Below are 24088 nucleotides of genomic sequence, written 5' to 3' on the forward strand. Positions count from 1 at the left end.
CCATTAGCACAGCTTGGTGGCATGTGCAAGGCTAAAGTGTCAGAGGGACTTGCTGAGCTTCTTGCCTAAGTGCTGATTTATTATCTATGTGGGAGAGCCTGGGGAAGCTCCAGCCAGTGTCCTTTTGTCCCAGGTCCTGTGTGTTGAAAATGAATACTGAGTAGTGCTTGAGCAGGCCACAGCACCTGGAGCCCTGGAGCTGCTGGCATCTCACTGCTGTGTTTCCATTTCTGACAGTGATGGGGTTCTTCTTGGGTAGGCTGCAAAGCTCAGCCTCAGGAGTGCCACAGCTCTCCTCTGTGCTGACAGGTGGCAGGGCCAGAGCTCTGCTTTAGGTTGCATTTCCAGCTGCAGCAGCAATGAAGGCTCAGGAATTTCCCTGCTGTCTCTGACTCCTCCATAACCTCTTTTTACAAAGGTATTTCTTATGGAGGCTTGCCTGAATCCCTCCTACCTCCTTCAGGTGGTTTCAGCAAAGAACAACTCAAAGATGCAGACACCTCTCTCATCAACCAAACACCAGCAGCCAGGTTATCCAAAGTCCTTTTTTGCCTGCCTGCCATAGGGAAGAAAGTGCCTTTGGGAGTTCTTGTTGTGCACCCCCAAAAACACACATCAGAACAGCTCCTGAGTAAACAGAGGTGAGAGCAGCAGCCCCCATCCTCCTCACTGAAGCACTCTGTAGCCACAATAAACCTCCCTGCTTTCATCTCATGCCAAGGGTAACACAGACAGTCTGTTACAACCTCTTTAATAACATGATACAATTAAAGGTACCCAACGTGCAGCTCAAAGGAATGAATATGAAGCTTGTTGAAAATCTATCTCCACACCCCTCCAAACCTGACTGGCAGGTTCCAAACCTTCATTCATTAGCTGGAAAAAAAATGGATGAAGGCTTCAATATTGTGGGGGAGGAGATGTGGCCTATATATGAGTTGGGACCACAAGGGATTAATAATCAGATTTGAAAGGATTTGGGTGCCATGGGAGCTTAAAAAATCCTGCAAGGCACATCCCTGCCTCTGTAAGCATTTGCATTTCTGTTTCAAGTGGCCTGAAATGAGCTGGAGTTTTGCTGCTGCCTTGGCCTTTTAACAGCCTGCATGTTTAATCCTCTGAAGCAGTCTGAGAAGTGAGCTCTCAGTGCTGTTAGTCAGTGGCCAGGCTTTGTCTGCATCCATCCCTTTTCCTCACATCAACACAGAGAACCTGTCCAGCACCTCATCTTTTAGACAAGCAGAGAGAAGGAGCTGGGAGGACTGCCAAGGCCCAGGGGAATCCTGAGCATTGGATTCTCAAGTAACTCTGGTCACAGTCTGATGTGAAAGTCTTTGAGCTGACAATTAGAAAGCCTCTGTTCCTGGGTCTGCTCTTGTCTAAAGGACAATGTTGGCTGAGATGGCTTCATCTTCAGAGTCAAGGAGCCAGGCAGTGCAGTGCAAATGAACAGTGGTGAAGCTCAGCCCAGCACACCCCTTGCTCTAGCTGATGGGAAGGAACTTGTGTTGTTGGGTCTGGTTAAAGAGTTGCCATTGATAGTTCTGCCCCTGAGGGACAGGAACTCAGCTGGGTGTCTGTGTCCAGTTTCTCCTTTGATGCTCTCCACATCTTGCAGAGACCAAGCCTTGCTTTTGAGGGCTCCTTGGTCAGCAAGAGCACTCTCTGGAAGGGATGCATGGGCAGAGTAGCATGGACTGAGAGATCAGCAGTAGCAGGCAGAAAATCCCTGCCTTTTCCCTGGAACATGGAAGCAAGTTGGCTCTTTAGTGCTGTTCCAGTCTCCACTAGTGGCAATGCTGCATGGACCTTCTCTCTTGTGGGCACAGAAGAGGACAGAGCACTTTTTGAGGGCACCACCTCTCCTGACTAACAGGATTATGCAGTATTCACTTTACAACAGCTCAGGGCCTGCCTGATCAGAGGAACATTTTCATTAGGTCAACATGAGTAACCTCAGCTGCAGCCTGAGCAGGATCTGTGCAGGCTGCTCTCATCTGGAGCTTGCCATCCCCAAGGAATCACAGGTTTCCTGCTGAACAGGATCTGATGTCTCAAGGTAGAGCAGTGCAAGTGCTAGTCATGGGAAACAGGGCTCTGAGGCTTTGGGAGTCCTGCAGGAAAATCACTTCCATCCTCCAGTGACTTACACCTGCCTGACTTCTGTAATGTACCCCACTGGCTGCCCTCTGGCGGGAGTGCTGAGCCCCAGGGGCCTCTCAGTTGTCATCAAAGACACTGCTGTTCCTGTTGCTGAAGCTGTTCTCCTTCACCATCACTCGGTAGGAGATGCGCATGAAGGACCCGGTGAGCAGCACCACAAAGAGGATGAGGAGCAGAGACCAAATTCCCGAGTCAATGCCCTTGAGGAAGGTTGGGCTGTCCTGAGGGGTGGTGTTGGTCAGACTCAGCAGGTACCCAAGTGTCCAGCCAGATGATGTGTCACCCATCTGTTGAAATGAAGAGGAAGGAGAGGTCAGGAGAGCAGGCAGCCTGCACCTCAGCTGTGCCTCTGCACACTTGAGACTGACGCCAGGATTCGGTCTGAAAAGAGCAGCTCTGCCAGCACCCAGCTGCCAGTGCCCTCAGCACACTAACAGGCCTCCATTGCCCTGACCAGTCTCACCTGGCACTTCTGCCCCTCCTTCTGCCCATGGCCCTGGGAACTGCATGTAAGCCCTCACCTCTTTCCTGAGCTGTGCTGTAGGTGTGTGCTGCTCCTTCTGCTGCCTGGTGTGCCACATGGATCTCAGGTCAGCACTGTAGGAAGTTCTGGCCCTGGCCCTGCTGCCTGACTGAACCTCAGCCCTATGCTGTAGGTTGCTTTCCAGGCTGGGCTCCCTGCATGGACCTTGGACCTGCCTCACTACCTTGCCTTGGTCTGGTGATCATCATGTGGCTGACCAAGCTGCTGTGGCTGGCGTGGCCCTGCTCAGTGGCACCTGCCTTTGCTGGGGACTTCAGGGGTCTGGCAACAGGATTTACTTCCTTCTGTGAAGGGGAGGGCCTGAACCAAATCCTCCTTCCCTTAGGGGCTCCAGATCCTGAAGCTATTTCAGACTTTATAAACCCTCACCAGGACAAGGGTGATTGGAAAGAGGTTGGGCAGCACCTTTTAGCTCAGGGAATCTTATCAGCAGCTCATCCTTAGCATTAAGTGGTGGTGAAGCCATCCTGGGCATAGTCCCTTAAAGATGGCAGTGTTCCAGAGAAGAGTTTTGATCCCTCTGTTGTGCAGTGCTGTCTCTATCTCCCTGACACTGGTTTGCTTCCTCACCCCAATTGTGAGGAAGCATCTTGCTGCTGAAACCAAACAGATTAGGGCTTGTAGGACTGGGGACAGGGCTGGTTGGACTGAAACCAGCCCTCCTTTGTGACTAGAAATACCACACTGTGGCTAACTGACCTTCTGGAATGCAGTCCTGACAGACCCATCCAAGTCCAAGGTGTAGCCCTTTGTACTGAGATGAAAGATGAAGGCAGATGTGAGGCAGTAGTCAGTCAGTGTATCCAGGCTCCTCTGGGGCTCCTTAGCCAGCTGGTGCCACTTCCAGAGGAGGATGGGGAAGAAAGAAAGAGGTAAATATGTTACTGGGAAACATAACTGAGAAAACTCTGCAAACCTGTGCTGGGCAATCCCAATACAATCCCAACCTCTGCCAAATCCAGGCTGGACAGAGAATGGCTTCACAGAAGCCTGGAGAAGGGCTTGGGGGTGTCAGCTGGTGACAAACTCCCCAGCAGCCAGCACTGGTCCCTGGCAGCCCAGAGCCAGCTGTGTGCTGGCTGCAGCCAGAGCAAGGAGAGCAGCAGCACAGGGAGGGGATTCTGCCCCTTTGCTCTGCTCTGCTCAGACCTCACCTGCAGTACTGCCTCCAGCTCTGGGAACCCAGCACAAGAAGGACCTGGAGCTGCTGGAGAGGGTCCAGAGGAGGCCACCAAGATGCTCAGAGGCTGGAGAAGATCCCCGTGGGGACAGGCTGAGTTTGGGCTCTTCAGCCTGGAGAAGAGAAGGCTCCAGGGAGACCTTAGAGCAGCTTTCCAGTGCCTGAAGGGGCTGCAGGAGAGCTGGGGAGGGACTCTGGAGAAGGGCTGGGAGTGGCAGGCTGTGGGACAATGGCTTTGAGCTGGGAGAGGGGAGAGTGAGAGTGGAGGTAAGGAAGAAATTCTTTGGAGTGAGGGTGGGGAGAGACTGGCACAGGCTGCCCAGGCTGGTCCTGGAGGGAGGTTGGATGAGACCTTGAGCTACTTGGGCTACTGGGAAGTGTCCCTGCCTATGGCAGGGGGATTGGAACTGGAGGAACTTTAAGGTCCTTTCCAACCCAAACCATGCTGTGATTCAAGCCTTGTTTCTCCAGAGTGTTCCTGTTGAAGGATACTAAATATCAGCTCCTCTGATGAGAAGTGTCACATCCTGCCCTCCTACGACCATAGCCGTTTCAGAGCCAGCAAGGACTAAACTGGGAGGCTCTGCTATCAACTGCTGCAGGCCTGCTGTAACAGCTCCCTTCCTGCTCTGGGCCTGAGGAGGGATTTGTGTCCTGTACAGTCTGAAACCATGTTCCCTGCACCCACTGGGCTGTGGTGTAAGGTGATACTGTGATAACCAGTGTGGTCTCTGAGTGCCTTTGTTCCCATCTTCACAGTATCACAGTCTCACAGTATCATCAGGGTTGGAAGAGACCTCACAGGTCATCAAGTCCAACCCTTTAGCACAGAGCTCAAGGCCAGACCATGACACCAAGTGCCACGTCCAGTCCTGCCTTGAACAGCTCCAGGGACGACGACTCCACCACCTCCCCGGGCAGCCCATTCCAGTGTCCAATGACTCTCTCAGGGAAGAACTTTCTCCTCACCTCCAGCCTAAATCTCCCCTGGCACAGCCTGAGGCTGTGTCCTCTCCTTCTGGTGCTGGCCACCTGAGAGAAGAGAGCAACCTCCTCCTGGCCACAACCTCCCCTCAGGTAGTTGCAGACAGCAATGAGGTCTCCCCTGAGCCTCCTCTTCTCCAGGCTAACCAATCCCAGCTCCCTCAGCCTCTCCTCATAGGGCTTGTGCTCTTGTTAAATCCCAGGCAGATCCAGGAGCAGCAGGACTGGCAGCCAGGTCCCCTACTCTAGGTTGAGTTCACAATGCAGCCTTTCTCTCAACAGGAACATCACCAAGTGCCTCTCTCCACAAGAGAAAGTTTAGAGAGCTGCCTTCTATGAGCTCTGCTACTCCATCAGAGCAAACCCTGTTGAAATTGTCCTGTTGGAATGTTGCTGTGGATGGGCAGGGTAGGTGCAAATGGAGCTGACCTCATCAGCCCCCAGATAAGGGAAAGAATCATTGAGTCATAGAATGGGTTAGGTTGGAAGAGACCTCAAAGCACAGCCAGTTCCAACCCTGCTAGAACAGGTCACTCAAGGCCTCATCCAGCCTGGTCCTGAACACCTCCAGGGAGGTGGTGGAGCACAGAAGCACCCAATGTGATTGGAGATCACAATCTGTGTGGGCAACCTGTGCCAGGGTTTCACTGCCCTCACTGTAAAGTTCTTCCTAACATCCATTTTCAATCTCCTCTCTGCCACTTCAAACCCATTCCTCCTCCTCCTCTCATTCCAACACCTTGTCAAGAGTCCCTCCCCAGCCCTCCTGCAACTCCCTTCAGATCTTGGAAGGTCACTCCAAGGGCTCCTCCAAGCCTTCTCTTCTCCAGGCTGCACAGCCCCAACTCTCTCAGCCTGTGCTCACAGCAGAGCTGCTGCAGCCCTCTCAGCATATTGGTGGCCTCCTCTGGACTGGCTCCAACACTTCCATGTCCTGCTTGTGTTGGGGGCTCCAGAACTGCACACAGCACCCCAGGTGGGGTGTGAGGAGAGCAGAGCCAAGGGGCAGAATCCCCTCCCTTGCCCTGTGCCCACACTGCTCTGGCTGCAGCCCAGCACAGGGTTGTGTCTGGGCTGCACTCACCCTGCAGGCTCCTGTGGAGCTTTGCATCAGCCCAGACCTCCAGGACCTGTCCCTCAGGGCTGCTCTCAGCCATTCCCCACCCAGCCTGGAGCTGTGCTTGGGATTGCACCCACCCAGCTGCAGGAGCTTACACTTGGCCTTGTTGAATGTGATGAGCTTGGCTTGGGCACACCAGGTCCTTCTGGATGGATCCCTGCCCTCTAGCTGTGCCACACAGCTTGGTGCCATCTGCAGACCTGCTGAGGGTGCACTGATTCCTCTGTCCATATCACTGACAAAGATGTTAAACTTAACAGATTCCCTCTGGCTTTGTGGGCCCAGATGAACCAGGAAAGCCCCTGGAGCCTTAGCAGATGTGTTCCTTGTACTAAAGGAGAGGAGGATAGCAGGCAGCCCAAGTGTTGCACAGAACCAGTGGACAGCATTCCTGTTTACTCCTCCCCAGGCAGGGAAGGGTACTTAGGGCTTTTCATTCAGTCAAGTCCTGGTGCTACCAGCAGCAGCTGGGATTTGAAAGGAATGAAAATAAGTGGAGTCTGTTTCCTCGAAGTAAAAACAATTCCCAAAGCCCAGGCAAAGCCAAGTGTAAGGTCCCTGAGGCAGCCCAATAAGTTATGGCTCTCTCAGTCTGAGCCCCAACAGACTTTGCCTTGTTTCCCACTCTCCATCCATACTAAGTTATTCCACAGTTACCTCTTTGATGGACATCCCACAAAGCCTGCTGACTGCCTGTCCCAAGTCAGGAGAAGGTAGAGCTTCTCTCATGAAGTCCATGGCCTCAGAAATCACCTACAAGAACAGCAGAAATGCTCATCAGCTTGGACTGTGCCTACAGAGCCTATGGGAAAGGCAAGTGGCAGGAGCTGTGGGTTCATTGCCAGGATGTCCTTTCTGTGTGCCCTACCTCTGCTGTGTGCAAGGCAAACAAGCAGACCTGCTTTTGTGAGGAGGTGGCAACAGAATTGCTTCTACCTTGCATGCAGCATCCTCCTTGGCCCTGCCTGGCTGTGCAGACTAAACCTTAGCTCCTTGGCACCATGATTGGATAGGGCTGGGTGAGAGGGTGAGAGATTGGACTGAATGAACTTGGAGGTCTCTTCTAACCTGGTTGATTCTATGATTCTATGTCCATTGGAGGCCTTTGGGAGTGGGGAGCTGGGGAGACTTCTGCAGCTCCTGCCTCTAAAATACATTCAGTTTGTCCAAGGATCTTCAGCTGGTTCTAGCTGCTCCCTGCAGTGACTGTGGACACCAGATGCAGGGTCTCAGGGGTATGCATGCCTGTGGTGGAGCATGCCCAGCTGTTTGCTAGGGCAGTGGGAAAAGGTCTTCAGCTTTACCCCAGACTGGGGGCAAAACCTGCTCAGCATGCACCTGCAGGCTGTCCTGCCCCTGCTGGCTCTGTGGAGCCCCAGAGTTTGGCTCTCAGGCAGACATTGCTGAGACATGGCTGAAGAAAGCTCCCCACAGCCACTGGTGGGAAGTCCATGGCCCAGGTTCCTGCATCCAGCATCACTAAGTGGCAGCTGCTCAAGGTGCAAGCTTCTAAAGGGCAAAAGGTCAATGAGTGTCTTTAGCAGAGGGGGTTGATGTATCTAAGCAAGCTCAGTGCAGCTGGGAACAGAACTCAACAGGCCTGGATCCCTGCTCTCACACAGGCACTATTCAAGCCTTTCCTCCCTGTAGGCTCTGTTCAGCTCCTTACTTCCAACACAAGCACAAAATTGCTGCCCAAAGGTGCTAAGATCAGCTTCAGGGTGAAGGGAGACAAAAGCTTTCCTTGGCTCCTCCCAGTGGCTCCTGCATCCTAGACGGGGAGCCAGAAGAACTGCACCTGGGAATCAGCTGGGACCTTCCACCTGGACTGCTTCCTCTGCTGCCTTTGGCTGTGCAGCATCTTTAAGAGGACATCTCTAAGACTTGTTTTGGACACATAGAATCATAGAATCAACCAGGTTGGAAGAGACCTCCAAGATCATCCAGTCCAACCTATCACCCAGCCCTATCCAATCAACCAGACCATGGCACTAAGTGCCTCATGCAGTCTTTTCTTGAACACCTCCAGGCACGGTGCCTCCACCACCTCCCTGGGCAGCCCATTCCAATGCCAATCACTCTCTCTGTGAAGAACTTCTTCCTAACATCCAGCCTAGACCTGCCCTGGCACAACTTGAGACTGTGTCCCCTTGTTCTATTGCTGGTTGCCTGGGAGAAGAGGCCACCCCCCACCTGGCTACAATGCCCCTTCAGGTAGTTGTAGACAGTAATAAGGTCACCCCTGAGCCTCCTCTTCTCCAGGCTAAACAGGCCCAGATCCCTCAACCTCTCCTCATAGGATTTGTGTTCCATACCCTTCACCAACTTTGTTGCCCTTCTCTGGACACATTCCAGCACCTCAACATCTTTCCACGTTGGGTTTCATTTGGAGGGGGGGCAGGATCTGATGCAACCTCTGGAATCACTTCAGTCTCAACCAAAACTGTTTTTTCCCCCAGAGACACTTGCACAGCTGTGTGCCAGTGAAGGGGAGAAGAAAGGAGTGCACGTGTGAGGTGCTTGCCAGAGCAGTGGCCCTCCTGCCTAGCAGAGGCTCTCCTGCCTAGCAGAGGTTCTCCTGCCTAGCAGTGGCCCTCCTGCCTAGCAGTGGCCCTCCTGCCTAGCAGAGGTTCTCCTGCCTAGCAGAGGCTCTCCTGCCTAGCAGAGGTTCTCCTGCCTAGCAGAGGCTCTCCTGCCTAGCAGAGGTTCTCCTGCCTAGCAGTGGCCCTCCTGCCTAGCAGTGGCCCTCCTGCCTAGCAGTGGCCCTCCTGCCTAGCAGAGGTTCTCCTGCCTAGCAGAGGCTCTCCTGCCTAGCAGAGGTTCTCCTGCCTAGCAGAGGCTCTCCTGCCTAGCAGTGGCCCTCCTGCCTAGCAGAGGTTCTCCTGCCTAGCAGAGGTTCTCCGGCCTAGCAGAGGTTCTCCTGCCTAGCAGTGGCCCTCCTGCCTAGCAGAGGCTCTCCTGCCTAGCAGAGGTTCTCCTGCCTAGCAGAGGCCTTCCTGCCTAGCAGAGGCTCTCCTGCCTAGCAGAGGCTCTCCTGCCTAGCAGAGGTTCTCCTGCCTAGCAGAGGTTCTCCGGCCTAGCAGTGGCTCTCCTGCCTAGCAGAGGCTCTTGCCTCTCTCTTTGCCAGTGAACAACCTGGTCCCATTTCATGTGTTCTCCATCCCAGTTGCCTACCCCAGTGCAAATCACACTGACCTCATCAATGGTTATCAATATAGAAAGGTGAGTGCCAGAGGCTGGAGCCAGGCTCTGCTGGGTGATGCTCAATGCCAGCACAAGGGGCACTGCTGGAAGCTGTGGCAGAGGAATCTCCATGGAAACATGAGGAGGAATTTTTTCCCTGTGAGTGTGACAGAGCCTGGCACAGGCTGCCCAGGGGGGTTGTGGAGTCTTCTTCTCTGGAGATATTCAAGACCTGCCTGGATGTGTTGCTGTGTGATCTGCTCTGGGTGCTGCTGCTCTGGACAGGATGAGCTTTGGAGGTCCCTCCCAGCCCCTGACACTCTTTGATTGTGTGACTCTGTGACATGAGAACTTACGAGAAGCCTGCTCCTGGGCTTGCTGAGGGAATGCATGAGGAAGCTGCAGGAAGAGGAAGAGTTGAGCAGGCCTTGCACTAGCCCCAGGCAGGCAGCAGGACTGCTGGAGCCGGTGATGTTGAAGACCTCCTCAGGGGCAGGGCTGTCCCAGCTGTCAGCCCTGGCAGCACAAGGCCCAGCATGCACTGACTGCCACTGCACTTCCCGGGAGTAGGCGAGGGGCCAGCAGGGATTCAGCACCGTTTTAGTGCCTCTCTGAGCCTAGAGGCAGAAGAGAACAAGGAAGAGGTTGGCATCCCAGGGCTTCACAGGGCAAGGCAAAATAGGACAGAGCAAAGAAGTTTTCCCCTGGCAGCACAATGGTGTTACCACACAGGCAGGCTGCAAAAGCTTTGCCAAACCTTCTCTCAGCTGGGCAACTGCAAGGTCCAGACTGTTCCAGCAGGCTCCCAGTTGCTCCCCAGCTCAGGGCAGGCTGCAATGACTGGACCTGCTGTGGGAGGCTGAGGAGCTCCAACCTCTCCTCCTCTCCCTTCCACCAGAAATACAATTTCAAAGAATCATAGAAAGGCTTAGGTTGGAAGGGACCTCGAAGCTCATCCAGTTCCAACCCCCTGCCCTGGGCAGGGACATCTCCCACTAGCCCAGATAGCTCAAGGCCTCATCCAACCTGGCCTTGAACACCTCCAGGGAGGGAGAATCCACAGCCTCCCTGGGCAACCTGTGCCATTGTCTCACCACCCTCACCCTAAACCCTTTCCTAACAGCTAGTTTGAATCCTGTACTCTTTGTAGTTAGAAGAAAGAAGCTGCCTTAAAAATGGCTCAAGCCATCAAGAATCAGTTTCTTATCTCTAGAAATCCCCCAGTATGACTCTGCTGAAGTGAGTCTCCATGTAGGACATTCAGGTCTCAATTGGAATCCAGAATGGTTTGGGTTGGAAGGGACCTTAGAGCTCATTCAGTTCCAACCCCCCTGCCCTGGGCAGGGACATGTCCCACTAGGCCAGGTCACTCAAGACCCTGTCTGACCTGATCTTGCACACTTCCAGGGATGTGGCATCTGCACCTTCTCTGGGCAGCCTGTTCCAGTGTCTCACCCCTGTCATGTGGAAGAATTTCATCCTAATGTCTAACCTCAATCCAGCTTCTTCCAGTTTGAAGCCATTACCTCTTCTGTCCCTGCCTGCCTTTGGAACAAGTCACTCTCCAGCTCTTCAAATACTGGAAGGCTGCTCTAAGGTCTCCTCTGAGCCTTCCCTTCCTCAGGCTGAACAACCCTAACTCTCTCAAGCTGTCTTCACAGCAGAGAGGTTCCAGCCTTCACATCGCTGTTGTGGCCTTCTCTGGACCTGCTCTACCTGCTCCATGTCCTTGTACTGGGGGCTCAAGAGATGACCCCAGCACTGCAGGTGGGTTCTCAGCAGAGTGGAACACAGAGACAGAATCTCCTCCCTGCCCCTGCTGCCCATGCTGTGCAGTAGTTGATTTATGGGGGAAAAACCCAGTTTTGGTTGAGACTGAAGTGATTCCAGAGGTTGCATCAGATCCTGCCCCCCCTCCAAGTGAAACCCAACGTGGAAGAACCAAAACACCTGCATGTGTCCAAAACAAGTCTTAGAGATGTCCTCTTAAAGATGCTGCACAGCCAAAGGCAGCAGAGGAAGCAGTCCAGGTGGAAGGTCCCAGCTGATTCCCAGGTGCAGTTCTTCTGGCTCCCCTTCTAGGATGCAGGAGCCACTGGGAGGAGCCAAGGAAAGCTTTTGTCTCCCTTCACCCTGAAGCTGATCTTAGCACCTCTGGGCAGCAATTTTGTGCTTGTGTTGGAAGTAAGGAGCTGAACAGAGCCTACAGGGAGGAAAGGCTTGAATAGTGCCTGTGTGAGAGCAGGGATCCAGGCCTGTTGAGTTCTGTTCCCAGCTGCACTGAGCTTGCTTAGATACATCAAACCCCTCTGCTAAAGACACTCATTGACCTTTTGCCCTTTAGAAGCTTGCACCTTGAGCAGCTGCCACTTAGTGATGCTGGATGCAGGAACCTGGACCATGGACTTCCCACCAGTGGCTGTGGGGAGCTTTCTTCAGCCATGTCTCAGCAATGTCTGCTTGAGAGCCAAACTCTGGGGCTCCACAGAGCCAGCAGGGGCAGGACAGCCTGCAGGTGCATGCTGAGCAGGTTTTGCCCCCAGTCTGGGGTAAAGCTGAAGACCTTTTCCCACTGCCCTAGCAAACAGCTGGGCATGCTCCACCACAGGCATGCTTACCCCTGAGACCCTGCATCTGGTGTCCACAGTCACTGCAGGGAGCAGCTAGAACCAGCTGAAGATCCTAGGACAAACTGAATGTATTTTAGAGGCAGGAGCTGCAGAAGTCTCCCCAGCTCCCCACTCCCAAAAAGCCTCCAATGGACACAGTGCCAAGGAGCTAAGGTTTAGTGTACTCAGCCAGGCAGGGCCAAGGAGAACTGCAGAAACTGGGCTTAATGATCTCAAAGGTCCCTTCCAATCTCAGTAGCTCTGTGGCTCTATGACATTTCCCCTGCTCCCCACTGAGGATGGTGAGACCCTGGAACAGGTTGTCCAGGTAGGCCCTGGATGATCTTTTCCTGGCAGTGTTCACAGTCAGGTTGGATGAGGCCTTGAGCAACCTGGGCTTGTGGAAGCTGTCTCTCTTCATGGCAGGGGGCTTGGAACTGGATGATCTTTGGGGGTCTCTTCTGACCTACACCAGTCTGTGAATCTGTGAAGCTTGCAAACATCTCTCTGGCAGATACTGACCTGGATGAGCCTGGAGAGCAGGCTGCTGCGGAGCTGCTCCGTGCCGTGGCAGGGGCAGTGGTGAGTGTACACCTTGTGTGTCTGCCCATACAGCTGCAGCATTACTCCATCTTTCAGTGCCTGGTTCTCTTCTTCCACCTTGGAAGTGAGCTGTGTTGAGGTTCTTCCCACAGAGAGGACTCCTGCCATGCCCTTGTCAGAGGGGACCAACTGTCCTCGCCAGTCGTACTGATCCAAAGAGAACCAGAGAGGTCACTGCTCGAGAGCTGCACTTGGGTCACAGTGAGGTGCAAGCACGAGTGCACAGAGAGAGACACCAGCTTTCTGCTGCATCTGACTCTTTTCTTTTGCCCATAGGACACAAGGATGCTGAATTAGTGGCTTTGGAGGGGACAGAAGAGCCATTGTCCAGGCACTGCCATCTGCATTGATTGCTCTCCACAGCCAGCGAGAGACCAGCAAGGCTGAGAGCTCTGGGACTGCCCAGCCTGGAGAAGAGCAGCCTGAGAGGGGACCTGATCAGTGCTCAGCAAGACCTAAAGGATGAGGGGCTCAGTGGTGCCCAGTGACAGGACAAGGGGCAGTGGACACAAGGAACCCAGGAGGTTCCAGCTGAGCAGAAGAAGAAACTGGTTTGGTGTGAGGGTGCTGGAGCCTGGAGCAGGCTGCCCAGAGAGGTTGCTAAGTCTCCTTCTCTGGAGAAGTTCCAACCCCCCCTGGCCATTGTGCTCCTGGGCAAGCTGCTGTGGGTGCTCGTGCTTTAGCAGGGAGAGTGGACTGGATGATCTCCAGAGGTTCCTTCCACCTCCACCACGCTGGAATTCTGATGTGAGCACCCTGGATGTGTTGTCCAGGAAGCCTCACATCTGTTATGGCAACTGCATGAACAGAGCTGCGTGAGCAGGCCTGTGAAAGGCCATATGAGAGATGTTGTCCTTCAGCCTGGTTATGTCCCCCACCATCAGGTGCTGGATATAACCTTCTCCTCTGCAAGGCAGTGGGAGCTGCACCCAAACAGTGTTTAAAGTACAGGACTTTGACAGTGTCTCTGTGGCTGTTTGTCAGCAGGAGTTGCTCAGCTCAGGGCTGTGCTCCCCAGGCAGCATTGTCCCTTACCTTGAAGAAGTTCTCCAGGACATAGTTAACAGCAACCCAGTTGAATGCTTCCTTGTTTGGACTGGGCAGGATTTGTGCCCCCTGATAGTTGAAGGGGGATGACTTCAGGGCCGCAGTCAGGGCTGCAAGGGCAGTGTCAGAGAGGATGGGATGGGTGAGGCTAAAGAGAAGAGAAAAAGAAGGCACATTTATTGTTGCATGACCCTGCCAGAAGCAGCCTGCAGTGGGGGCACAGCTGCAGGATGTCTGCTCCACTCCTCCCTTTGGGTAGTAGTGCAGAGAAAAAAGGTCCCACTCCTGCTGCTACTTCTCTCTCCCCTTGCAGGGCACTGGGAGCAAGAACAGCAGAGGGATGATGTGAGGAGTTGTGCCACCACTCGAGAACATGGGAGTTTAATACCCTCTGCCACTAAGGGAATCCTGTGGCCTTGCCCCATGGATGTGGTCCTCTCCAGACCTTTCTTTAACCCAGTATCTAAAAGGAGACAAAGGTCTCATTAATGAGGTGACTGAGAACAGGGCCCACAAAAGTGTGTATGCCAAGGTGGATCCTCCACCTTTGCAAACATTCCAGGTCAGGCTGGACAGGGCTTTGAGCAACCTTATCTAGTTAAAGATGCCTCTGTTCACTGAAGAGGAGTGGACTAGGTGACCTTCAATGGTCCTTTCCAGCCCAGATCATTCTATGAGCCTGTGATCTTCCCACCACCATTCCCAACCTGTTAACAAGAAGCACCTCTGCAAGCCCACATGGGGTTGCCACATGAACTGAAACCCCTTTAGCTGCCAGACCTTTCCCCAAGCACTCATGGGGTTGTCACATGAACTGAAACCCCTTTAGCTGCCAGACCTTTCCCCAAGCACTCATGGGGTTGCCACCAACTGAAACCCCTTTAGCTGCCAGACCTTTCCCCAAGCACTCATGGGGTTGCCACCAACTGAAACCCCTTTAGCTGCCAGACCTTTCCCCAAGCACTCATAGTGAAGCCTTGACTGTGAAGGAGACTTTAGACAGACTGGTAGCAGTACCAAGCTGTCATCTTTGTGGCTGCCTGGGGACACAGTATGGAGACACAGCTGTGGTGCACACCCCTGGGGCACACCAGGACCTGAAGAAGGTTTACCTGACCAGCAGCTTAAGGATGGAACCCACTGCAGAGCAGAAAGGGGGAGGTGCATGCACGGAATGCTGTGTGACAAGGGCTGATCTCTGGCTGTGGGTTTGCAGTGTTCACTCACTTGAGCTGCCCTGTGCTGGTGGTTGCTCCCACATAGAGGGGGGTTTGGCTGTGCTGCTCTGCTGGGATCTCCTTCTGGGCCCAGTTCAAGCATGGCTCCAAGCTCTTCCCTGCTTTCTGAGGAGAATCTGAGTAGTTGGAGACTCCTAGACCTGAGGACCAGGAGAAGAAATGATATTTTCTAAGGAAAGGTATGAGAGAAGGTTGAGAGCTGCTACCCAAGAGGTTGCTGTCCTAGGGCATGGTTAATGGCAGGGCCTGTCACAGGCAGAATGAAGGACTCCCTCCAGGTAGCTGTTGTACCAAAACATGCTACTGGGAGCAAACCAAGTGTGCAGGTAAACCCCAGACAGCACAGAAAGAACCTTAGCTCTGCTGCTGAGACATCCCATAAACGACCACCTACCACCCACGCTGGCTGCTGCAGTAGCTGGGGCTGGCTCAGCCCACAGAGGAGGAAATGTGGCTTTAGCCACTGCAGCAGATTAAGGACACACTGCCATGCAGGCAGGGCTGAGGCTGATGTCTCACCTCTCTCCTCCAGCCACTTCCTCCTGTGTCTGCAGAGGTGGTTCTGAGTCCCCTCTGCTGCAGGGGAAGCTGCATGCAAGCTCTGACTGGCAGGAGAGCTAACAGCAGCCTGCCAGTACCTGAAGGGGGGTGCTAGAAGGCTGCAGAGGGACTGTTTGCAAAGGCCTCCAGTGGTAGGACGAGGGGAAACAGGAACAAGTTCTGCACCATGAGAGTGCTGGAACACTGCAACAGGTTGCCCAAGGAGGAAGTTGGGACTCCAGCCCTGGAGATACTCAAGATCAGGCTCGACAGGGCTCTGAGCAAGCTGATCTAGAGGAGGCTGCCTCTGCTGACTGCAGGGGGCTTGGACTGCATGACCTCTGGAGGTCCCTGTCAACCCAAACCATTCTAGGATTCTGTGACTCATCATCTACCCACTAAGGTTCAGAGGGCTGTTAAGTCCTGGTTGTGAACTACCCAGAAAGAACCTCACTTCCCCATCCTCTGGCCCACTCATCTTCCTGGCTGTGTGACTCCCTCACCACGTGCTGTGCTTGCCTACAGCAGCTCAAAGGCTGTGGCTGCTGGGCCATGCAGGCAGCTGGGCAAGACTTTCCTGGACCTCTTGCTGCTGCTGGCAATGTGCTGCACCAAAGTGCTGCTGGGTTTAACCCAGCCAGTGAAGGTGGCAGAGGCCAAGAGTGATGAAGCTGGGGAGGGGCCTGGAGCAGAGCCCTGTGAGGAGAGGCTGAGGGAGCTGGGGGGGTGCAGCCTGCAGCAGAGGAGGCTCAGGGCAGAGCTCATTGCTGTCTGCAGCTGCCTGCAGGGAGGCTGTAGCCAGGTGGGGTTGGGCTCTGCTGCCAGGCAGCCAGGGACAGAAGAAGGGGACAGAGCCTCAAGCTGTGCCAGGGCAGGTCCAGGCTGGATGTTAGGAGTAAGTTGTTGTCAGAGAGAGTGATTGGCATTGGAATGGGCTGCCCAGGGAGGTGGTGGAGTTGCTGTGGCTGGAGGTGTTGCAGCCAAGCCTGGCTGGGGCACTTAGTGCCATGGTCTGGTTGGTTGACCAGGGCTGGGTGCTAGGTTGGGCTGGCTGAGCTTGGAGCTCTCTTCCAACCTAGAATCATAGAATCAGTCAGGGTCGGAAGGCACCACAAGGAGCAGCCAGTTCCAACCCCCCTGCCATGCCCAGGGACACCCTACCCTAGAGCAGGCTGCACACAGCCTCAGCCAGCCTGGCCTCAAACACCTCCAGCCATGGGGCCTCAACCCCCTCCCTGGGCAACCCATTCCAGCCTCTCACCACTCTCCTGCTCAACAACTTCTTCCTCACCTCCAGCCTGAACCTACCCATCTCCAGGTGGGCTCTCAGCAGAGCAGAGCAGAGCAGAGCAGAGCAGAGCAGAGCAGAGGAGGAGAATCCCCTCCCTGGCCCTGCTGGCCACACTTCTGCTGCTGCAGCCCAGGCTCTGCTTGGCTTTCTGGGCTGCAAGTGCACACTGCTGGCTCCTGTGGAGCTTCTCCTCCAGCAGCATCCCCAAGTCCCTCTCCTCAGGGCTGCTCTCCAGCCACTCAATGCCCAGCCTGGAGTTGTGCTTGGGATTGCAACCTGGTCCATTCTATGACACACACAAGGTTACTAAGATGATGACAGAGCATCTCCCTCACCAGGAAAGGCTGAGAGCTGGGGCTGGTTAGCCTGGGGAAGAAGAGACTGAGGGGGGATCTCATTAATGCTGATCAATATCTAAAGGCTGTGTGTCAGGAGGATGGAGCCAGACTGCTCCCAGTGGTGCCCAGTGACAGGACAAGAGGCAATGGACATAAACTGGAACACAGGAGGCTCCATGTAAACATAAGGGGAAAAAAGTCTTCACTTAGAGGGTGGCAGAGCACTGGCACAGGCTGTCCAGAGAGGTTGTGGAATCCCCATCAAAACCTGCCTGGGCCTGTTCCTGTGTGATTTAGCCTGAGTGATCCTGCTCTTGCAGGAAGGTTGGACCAGATGATCTTTGGAGGCCTCTTCCAACCCCTACCATTGTGGGAATCTTCTGTATGTGGTTTGCATTGCTTACAGACTGCAGGGGCACAAACTCTCTTCTCTGTTTGTTGTGCAGCTGCCCTCCTACAGCAGACTGCTGCAGAGACTTCAGGCTACCTGGCATCCTGCTGTAATCAGGCTTCAACATCAAAGCAAGATTGAGAGATAGGGAAGGAAAACACCAAGCACTAATGCCTGACAGGCCCAAACTTCTTCAAAGTAGTGAGGAAGACTCCAGTATTTTCCAAATTGGACAGCTAGAACCATGCTGAACTCATGCTTGTGCTGCCAACTGAAGGAGCTGGAGCCTTTGAACCTCTGTTTTGCTGGAGCTACAGCACTTACTGCCCAGAGTCAGTCAGAAGAGAGCAGGAGTCACCATGCAGCCAGGTTTGTATCTGTTGCTGTTCACTGTCACACATGGATCACAGAATCAGGCAGGGTTGGAAGAGACCACAAGGAGCAGCCAGTCCCAACCCCCCTGCCATGCCCAGGGACACCCTACCCTAGAGCAGGCTGCACACAGCCTCAGCCAGCCTGGCCTCAAACACCTCCAGCCATGAGGCCTCAACCACCTCCCTGGGCAACCCATTCCAGCCTCTCACCACTCTCCTGCTCAGCAACTTCCTCCTCACCTCCAGCCTCACTCTCCCCACCTCCACCTTTGCTCCATTCCCCCCACTCCTGCCACTCCCTCACACCCTCAAAAGTCCCTCCCCAGCTTTTTTGTAGCCCACTCCAGATCCTGGCAGGCCACAAGAAGGTCACCTGGGAGCCTCCTCTGCTCCAGCCTGCACAGCCCCAACTCTTTCAGTCTGTGCTCACAGCAGAGCTGCTGCAGCCTCTGAGCATCCTCCTGGCCCTGCTCTGGACACTCTCCAGCATCTCCACATCCCTCTTGTCCCAGGGGCTCCAGAGCTGGATGCAGGACTCCAGGTGAGGTCTCAGCAGAGCAGAGCAGAGGGGGAGAATCCCCTCCCTGGCCCTGCTGGCCACACTGCTGCTGCTGCAGCCCAGGCTCTGCTTGGCTTTCTGGGCTGCAGGTGATGAGAAGCTCAGCAACCTTGGCTGATCCATGAGGACACCACAAGAAGCTCCATCCTCTCTGTGGGCTTCCCTGCCTGCAGCAGGCCAAAAAAGCTGTCACCAGCTGCTGCCAGGAGCATGGCTACATCTGCCCAGGGCCAGAAGCTTCATGGAGCAGAGCAACTTGTGCTTCACTCCCACCACTCCTCCAATGTACAGCGAGATGGGACAGGACCAAAGGAGCTGCAACAATGATCCTTGCACACATCTCTGTGTTTTCATCCATTCCCTGCCAGTCCCACAGGCCACCAAGCATGAATCAGGCAGCTTACCTTGCACAGGACAGGAACTGCACTCCCTGATCACTCCAGTCCTGTTGGCCTTGGTGGTCCACTGGTAGATGAAGAGGATAGTGCGGGATGGGCCAGCATCCAGAACAATGCCATGCTGGAAAACCCCAAAGGCATTCTAGATAAGCACCACTGAGTGCATGCTGCTTCTACTGCAGGGTTACTCAGCACCACAGGCTCACAGGATGTCAGGGGTTGGAAGGGACCCAAAGAGCTCATCAAGTCCAACCATCCTCTGCCAGAGCAGGACCATACAATCTAGCTCAGGGCACACAGGAACACATCCAGACAGGCCTGGAAAGGCTCCAGAGAAGGAGACTTCACAACCTCTCTGGGCAGCCTGTGCCAGGCTCTGGGACCCTTCCAGTCAAGAAGTTGCCCCTTGTGTTGAGCTGCAACCTCCTGTGCTGCAGCTTCCATCCATTGCTGCTTGTCCTGTCCCATGGAGCAGTGAGCAGAGCCTGTGTGCGTGTGTGAACCCTGACCCCCAGCCCTCAGAGATCTATAAACATTGATTAAATCCCCTCTCAGTCTTCTCTTCTCCAGACTAAGCAGCCTCAGGTCCCTCAGCCTCCCCAGGTCCCTCAGCCTCTCCTCATTAGGCAGTGCTCCAGTCCCTAAATGATCCTCGTAGTCCTCTGCTGGATTCCAGCAGATCCCTGTCCCCCTTCAACTGGGGAGCCCAAATCTGAAGGCAGCACTCAGCACGTAGGTGTTGTGAGGAACCCAAGGGCCTGACTGCACTCTCTGAGCTGGCTTTGCATGTTCAAAGCAAGGGTGAGGCCCAGACACTGATGTGCACTTGCAAGGAGCCATCTGCATATACATGAGGGGCAGCAGGAGTGGAGAGACACCCAGAAACACACCAGAGCTGCAGCAGTCTGCTCTGTAGCTGCTCCTGAAACCAGGCAGAGAGCTTCCACTGAGAGCTGAGCCACCTGGAGCTCAGGAAAAACAGGTCCTAAAAGCAGTGAGAGGTGGAACTGTGCAGGCTCTCAGCTGATTCCGGGACTGAAACTGCTGCTGGATTGGTTGGCTGAAGCCTTGGTGCAGGAATTGAAGGGCTGTGGCTTGCTCCTACTTCTGAGGAGCTCAAGACTCTCACATCTGTCTGATGCTCCAGTGCAGAGATGGAGTGACACAGGCTGGCTTTGCCTGGGTGTGTGCCAGACCTGTCAGAGGTGCAGCACCCTGGGATCAACCAGCACAGAGTCACAGAACCGTTTGGCTTGGAGAAGACCTTTCAGATCATCCAGCCCAACCATTCTCTAACTGTGCTGAGGCTGCTGCTAAACCATGGCCCTCAGCACCACATCTACACATCTTTTAAACCCCTCCAGGGAGGGGCATTCAGCCACCTCCCTGAGAAGCCTCTTCCCCTCTTTGAGAACCCTTTCAGTGAAGAATTTTATTCTAATGTCCACCACAAACCTTCCCTGCTGCAGCCTGAGGCCATTTAATTTTGTCCTATCACTTGTTCCTTGGGAGAAGAGACCAGCCCCTACCTCCCTCCATCCCTCTTTCAGGCAGTTGTGGAGAGCCACAATGTCCCACTCAGCCTCCTTTTCTCCAGCTGAAGAACCCCAGGTCCCTCATCCACTCCTCACCAGACCTGTTCTCCAGACCCTTTGTCTGCTTTGTTGCCCTTCTCTGGAGCCCTGTCCAGCAGCCCCTCAGAGATGGAGACCACATCTTGGCAGAACCAGTAGCTGTGAACAGGAGATTTCTCCATGCCTTGACCACTGACAGTGCTCTGCTGCCTAGCAGGGAGCCCAAGGGGCTTTCTTCATCCCTTTGCATCCCAGCCTCTGATCTACCTGCTGCTGACCAAGCCTTGCAGAGCTGCACCTCAAGAGTCAGAGTTAGGACATGAGAGGCCTGCAGCATAGCTCTGTGGCTGTTCTGGATGCCCTGACACTCAGAACAGCCCTGGCTGCTAGCCTAGGGTGCCCTGCTCTCACTGCTACTGCAGGAGCCCCAAACATCTCTTAGACAGGCTAGGGCTGGGTGCTAGGTTGGACTGGATGATCTTGGAGGTCTCTTCCAACCTGGTTGATTCTATGATTCTATGAAGGAAGCTTCTGAGATCTGGGGGGGGGGTGTGGTAGTGCGAGGGCAAAGCTGGAGCTGCGGCAGACCGGGAAGAGAAGCCTCCTGGGGGGTCAAAAGGATTTTAGCACAAGACAGAGCCTGGCTGCAGCCTCTGAGTGCAGCTGCTGCCCTCCTGGGAGCTCCCAGCTGTGCCGGGCGCAGCACCCAGGCTAGGAACTGGTGGGGCTGGGGCAGAAACGCGGAAGGAAGCTGGAACTCCCTGCCCGAGCCTGCTGCCATCCTCCCACGGGAGGGACAGCTCACACTTCTCGCAGGGACATGCTGGCTGCTGCGGAAGAGGCAGAAATGAATGGCATTGGTGCAGAAGCCCGGGTGGTTGGGTGTTCTTTTCTCCTCCTCCACAGAACGAGAGGCTGCTGCTGGGAGCGCATGGGAGGGGAACTGCTCACCGCATTTCTACCCCAGCTCTGCACTAACGACAGAGTATGGAGCAATTTTATTCCAGTTCTGTTTGAGAGGAGCCTGCAGGTGGGATGGAGTCCCTAAGCACACAGGTTAATCTACTTCTGTTTGATTAAACCACAGCCTGCTCACCTCAGCGGCTGCCAGAGCGGATGGGCATTAACTCCCAAGTCCCCAGGCAGCTCTGCCCCTGATGGGCTCTTCAGCTGAAGCCAGCAGAGGATAGAAGAGGAGAAGCCTACAAGAAAGCTGGGGAGGGACTTTTTAGGCTGCCAGGGAGTGATAGGACTGGGGGGAATGGAGCAAAGCTGGAAATGGGTAGATTCAGACTGGATGCTAAGAGGAAGTTCTTCACCATGAGAGTGGTGAGAGCCCGGAATGGGTTGCCCAGGGAGGTGGTGGAAGCCTCATCCCTGGAGGTCTTTAAGGCCAGGCTGGCTGAGGCTGTGGCCAGCCTGACCTAGTGTGAGGTGTCAGGGGGGTTGGAACTGGCTGATCCTCATGGTCCCTTCCAACCCTGGAAGATAATTTGCCTTTTAAAGATGGAAGCAGCAGCTCAGGGCCAAATTTTTCCTGACTTTCAAGAAGCTCTTTCCCTCCACCAACACTGCTGCTCCCTTGCTGCTTTGGGGTACCTCCTAGGACACCTCTGGGGTACCACCACAGGCTCTCTCCTCAGCCTGTGCTGAGCATCTCTGCTGAACCACACACCATGGCCAGCCTGTACTGCCCTGTTTGGCAGGAAAAGCTACAGCAGGTTGAAGGATGCCAACCCCTCCTTGCCATCCCATCCTAGTGCCCTCCTCAGCTGGTTGTTTGCAGGCTGGTAAAATGACTCAGAAGAGCAATGAATGCAAGGAACCACACCAGTTCAGGTGCCCAGCTGGCAAAGGAAACAGGCAGGTTCTGCTCAAGAAGCAGCCCTACAGACAAGGAGAAGGTCCTTGTTGAGATCAGTCCTGTGCCTCTACAGACAAGGAGAAGGTTCTATGTTTGTTGTCCTCCTTTGGTGGCCAAGGGACACAACAAGCATAGGACCTTCTCCTTGTCTGTAGGGCTGCTTCTCAAGGCAGGTGGATGCCCTTACCTTGATCCTGAGAGGGGTAACAGGCACATTTTTAGTGGAGACACAAAGCAGCACGATGCCAGTCAGTCCTGCCACGATCACCAGCCAGGGGGGAAGGAGCTCGCGCCAAGACATGAAGCACTCTCGCTGAGAGCCAAAGGAGGAAGCCACGGAGGGGGCAAACTGACAGAGGCTGCTTTTAAACACCCTTTAAAGAGAGGAGAAAGGCGGGGCCGGGGCCAGGCACTGACTTCAGCCCAGCCCCCAGCCACAGGGACCACAGGCAGGCTGTGATGTGTCACTGCCCTTCTGCCTTCCACGCAATAAAGGCAGCGATGGCTTCGCGCCCGCTCCGGCAGCATCAGTGCAGCCTCGAAACTGCCCCAGGCATGGGGTTGGAGGTAAACACAAATGTGGGCTTCACTCAGCTGTGCAAGAAGCAGAAAGCAGGCAGACCTCATCCCTTTGGTATTCTGTGCCAGGCAGTGCAAAGCTGCCAGGATCAGGCGTTAGGAAACTCCTGGTCGCTGTGTTTGCTTCGTGTCTGAGGGCTGCAGGGTGGACCTGAGGTGTTTCCCTGCAAGCATGAGTTCATCTGGTTGAGGCAGAGTGTGGGCAGGCTGCCTGCTTCCTTCAGACTGCTCCTGCCTCTTTGTTCACTCTCAGGTGGCACTGGGACAGGAAAACATTGGGAGGTTTGGATTTCCACCCGCTGCAGACCCTGGCTGGTTTGGTCTGTGCTGTGGGTAGAAGATGGTGGAGGCTGCTCTAGCCTCTTGTTCCCAGAAGTGACTGTGCAGCCCTTCCTGGCAGCCTCCCCAGGAAAGATAACTCAACCTCTAGACTTTAAAAAGCAGGTAGCTGCTTTCTCCTGTCTGAGCACTGTGCAGCCACTCATGCCCCAGGCTTGCTCCTGCCCCAGAGAAACGCTACCTGTGGGATGCATGCAGCAGTTGCTTGCACTGTGGGGGTTGGATGTCTGCTCCTGCCCATTACAGCAGAATCATGATATGGCATCAGCACCTGAGGACATCCAGCAGCTACAGAAGAGCTGCCAGATCCTGCTCTTGGATATAATAGCTGGACTTGATGATCTGGAAGGTCTCCTTCAAGCTAAATGGTTCTGTGATTCTAAGTCTTCAGCAGTCCCTGCTGTTGTTCACTGAATGGTGGAGCTGGTTAACTCCTCACCTAGAATCATAGAATCAACCAGGCTGGAAGAGACCCCCAAGCAGTTCATCCAGCCCAACCTAGCACCCAGCCCTATCCAATCAACCAGACCATGGCACTAAGTGCCTCATGCAGTGCTACTTTCTGGCTGATACCTCTCTAAAACACAGCAGTGTTGCACCTGAAACTGCACCAGGGTTGCTTTTGCAGCTGGGACACTGAGAGGGAACAGGATCATAGAATCAGCCAGGTTGGAAGAGAGCTCCAAGCTCAGCCAGCCCAACCTAGCACCCAGCCCTGCCCAACCAACCAGACCATGGCACTAAGTGCCTCAGCCAGGATTGGCTTCAACACCTCCAGCCACACAGACTCCACCACCTCCCTGGGCAGCCCATTCCAATGCCAATCACTCTCTCTGACAACAACTTCCTCCTCACATCCAGCCTAGACCTGCCCTGGCACAGCTTGAGCCTCTGTCCCCTTGTTCTGTCCCTGGCTGCCTGGCAGCAGAGCCCAACCCCACCTGGCTACAGCCTCCCTGCAGGCAGCTGCAGGCAGCAATGAGCTCTGCCCTGAGCCTGCTCTGCTGCAGGCTGCACACCCCCAGCTCCCTCAGCCTCTCCTCACAGGGCTGTGCTCCAGGCCCCTCCCCAGCCTTGCTGCCCTTCTCCAAACACCTTCCAGCACCTCAACATCTCTCTGCAATGGAGGAGCCCAGAACTGAACACTGTGGCCTGAGCAGTGCTGAGCAC

General features: G+C 54.6%; 1 protein-coding gene across 1 annotated transcript; it reads right to left on the reverse strand.

Moving 5' to 3' along the window:
- Positions 1-734: 734 nt before the first annotated feature.
- On the reverse strand, positions 735-22301 carry LOC135190128 (ectonucleoside triphosphate diphosphohydrolase 2-like). The gene is made up of 9 exons (XM_064171091.1): positions 22188-22301; positions 18569-18683; positions 14661-14811; positions 13422-13581; positions 12306-12533; positions 9531-9791; positions 6649-6744; positions 3407-3538; positions 735-2450 (listed from the first exon to the last, which is right to left on the reverse strand). The coding sequence occupies exons 1-9, from the start codon at positions 22299-22301 to the stop codon at positions 2220-2222; spliced, it is 1488 nt and encodes a 495-aa protein (XP_064027161.1). The 3' UTR covers positions 735-2219.
- Between the last annotated feature and the right edge of the window lie 1787 nt (positions 22302-24088).

This window comes from Pogoniulus pusillus, chromosome 35 (assembly GCF_015220805.1).
Source record: "Pogoniulus pusillus isolate bPogPus1 chromosome 35, bPogPus1.pri, whole genome shotgun sequence".
NCBI classification, from domain to species: Eukaryota; Metazoa; Chordata; class Aves; order Piciformes; family Lybiidae; genus Pogoniulus; species Pogoniulus pusillus.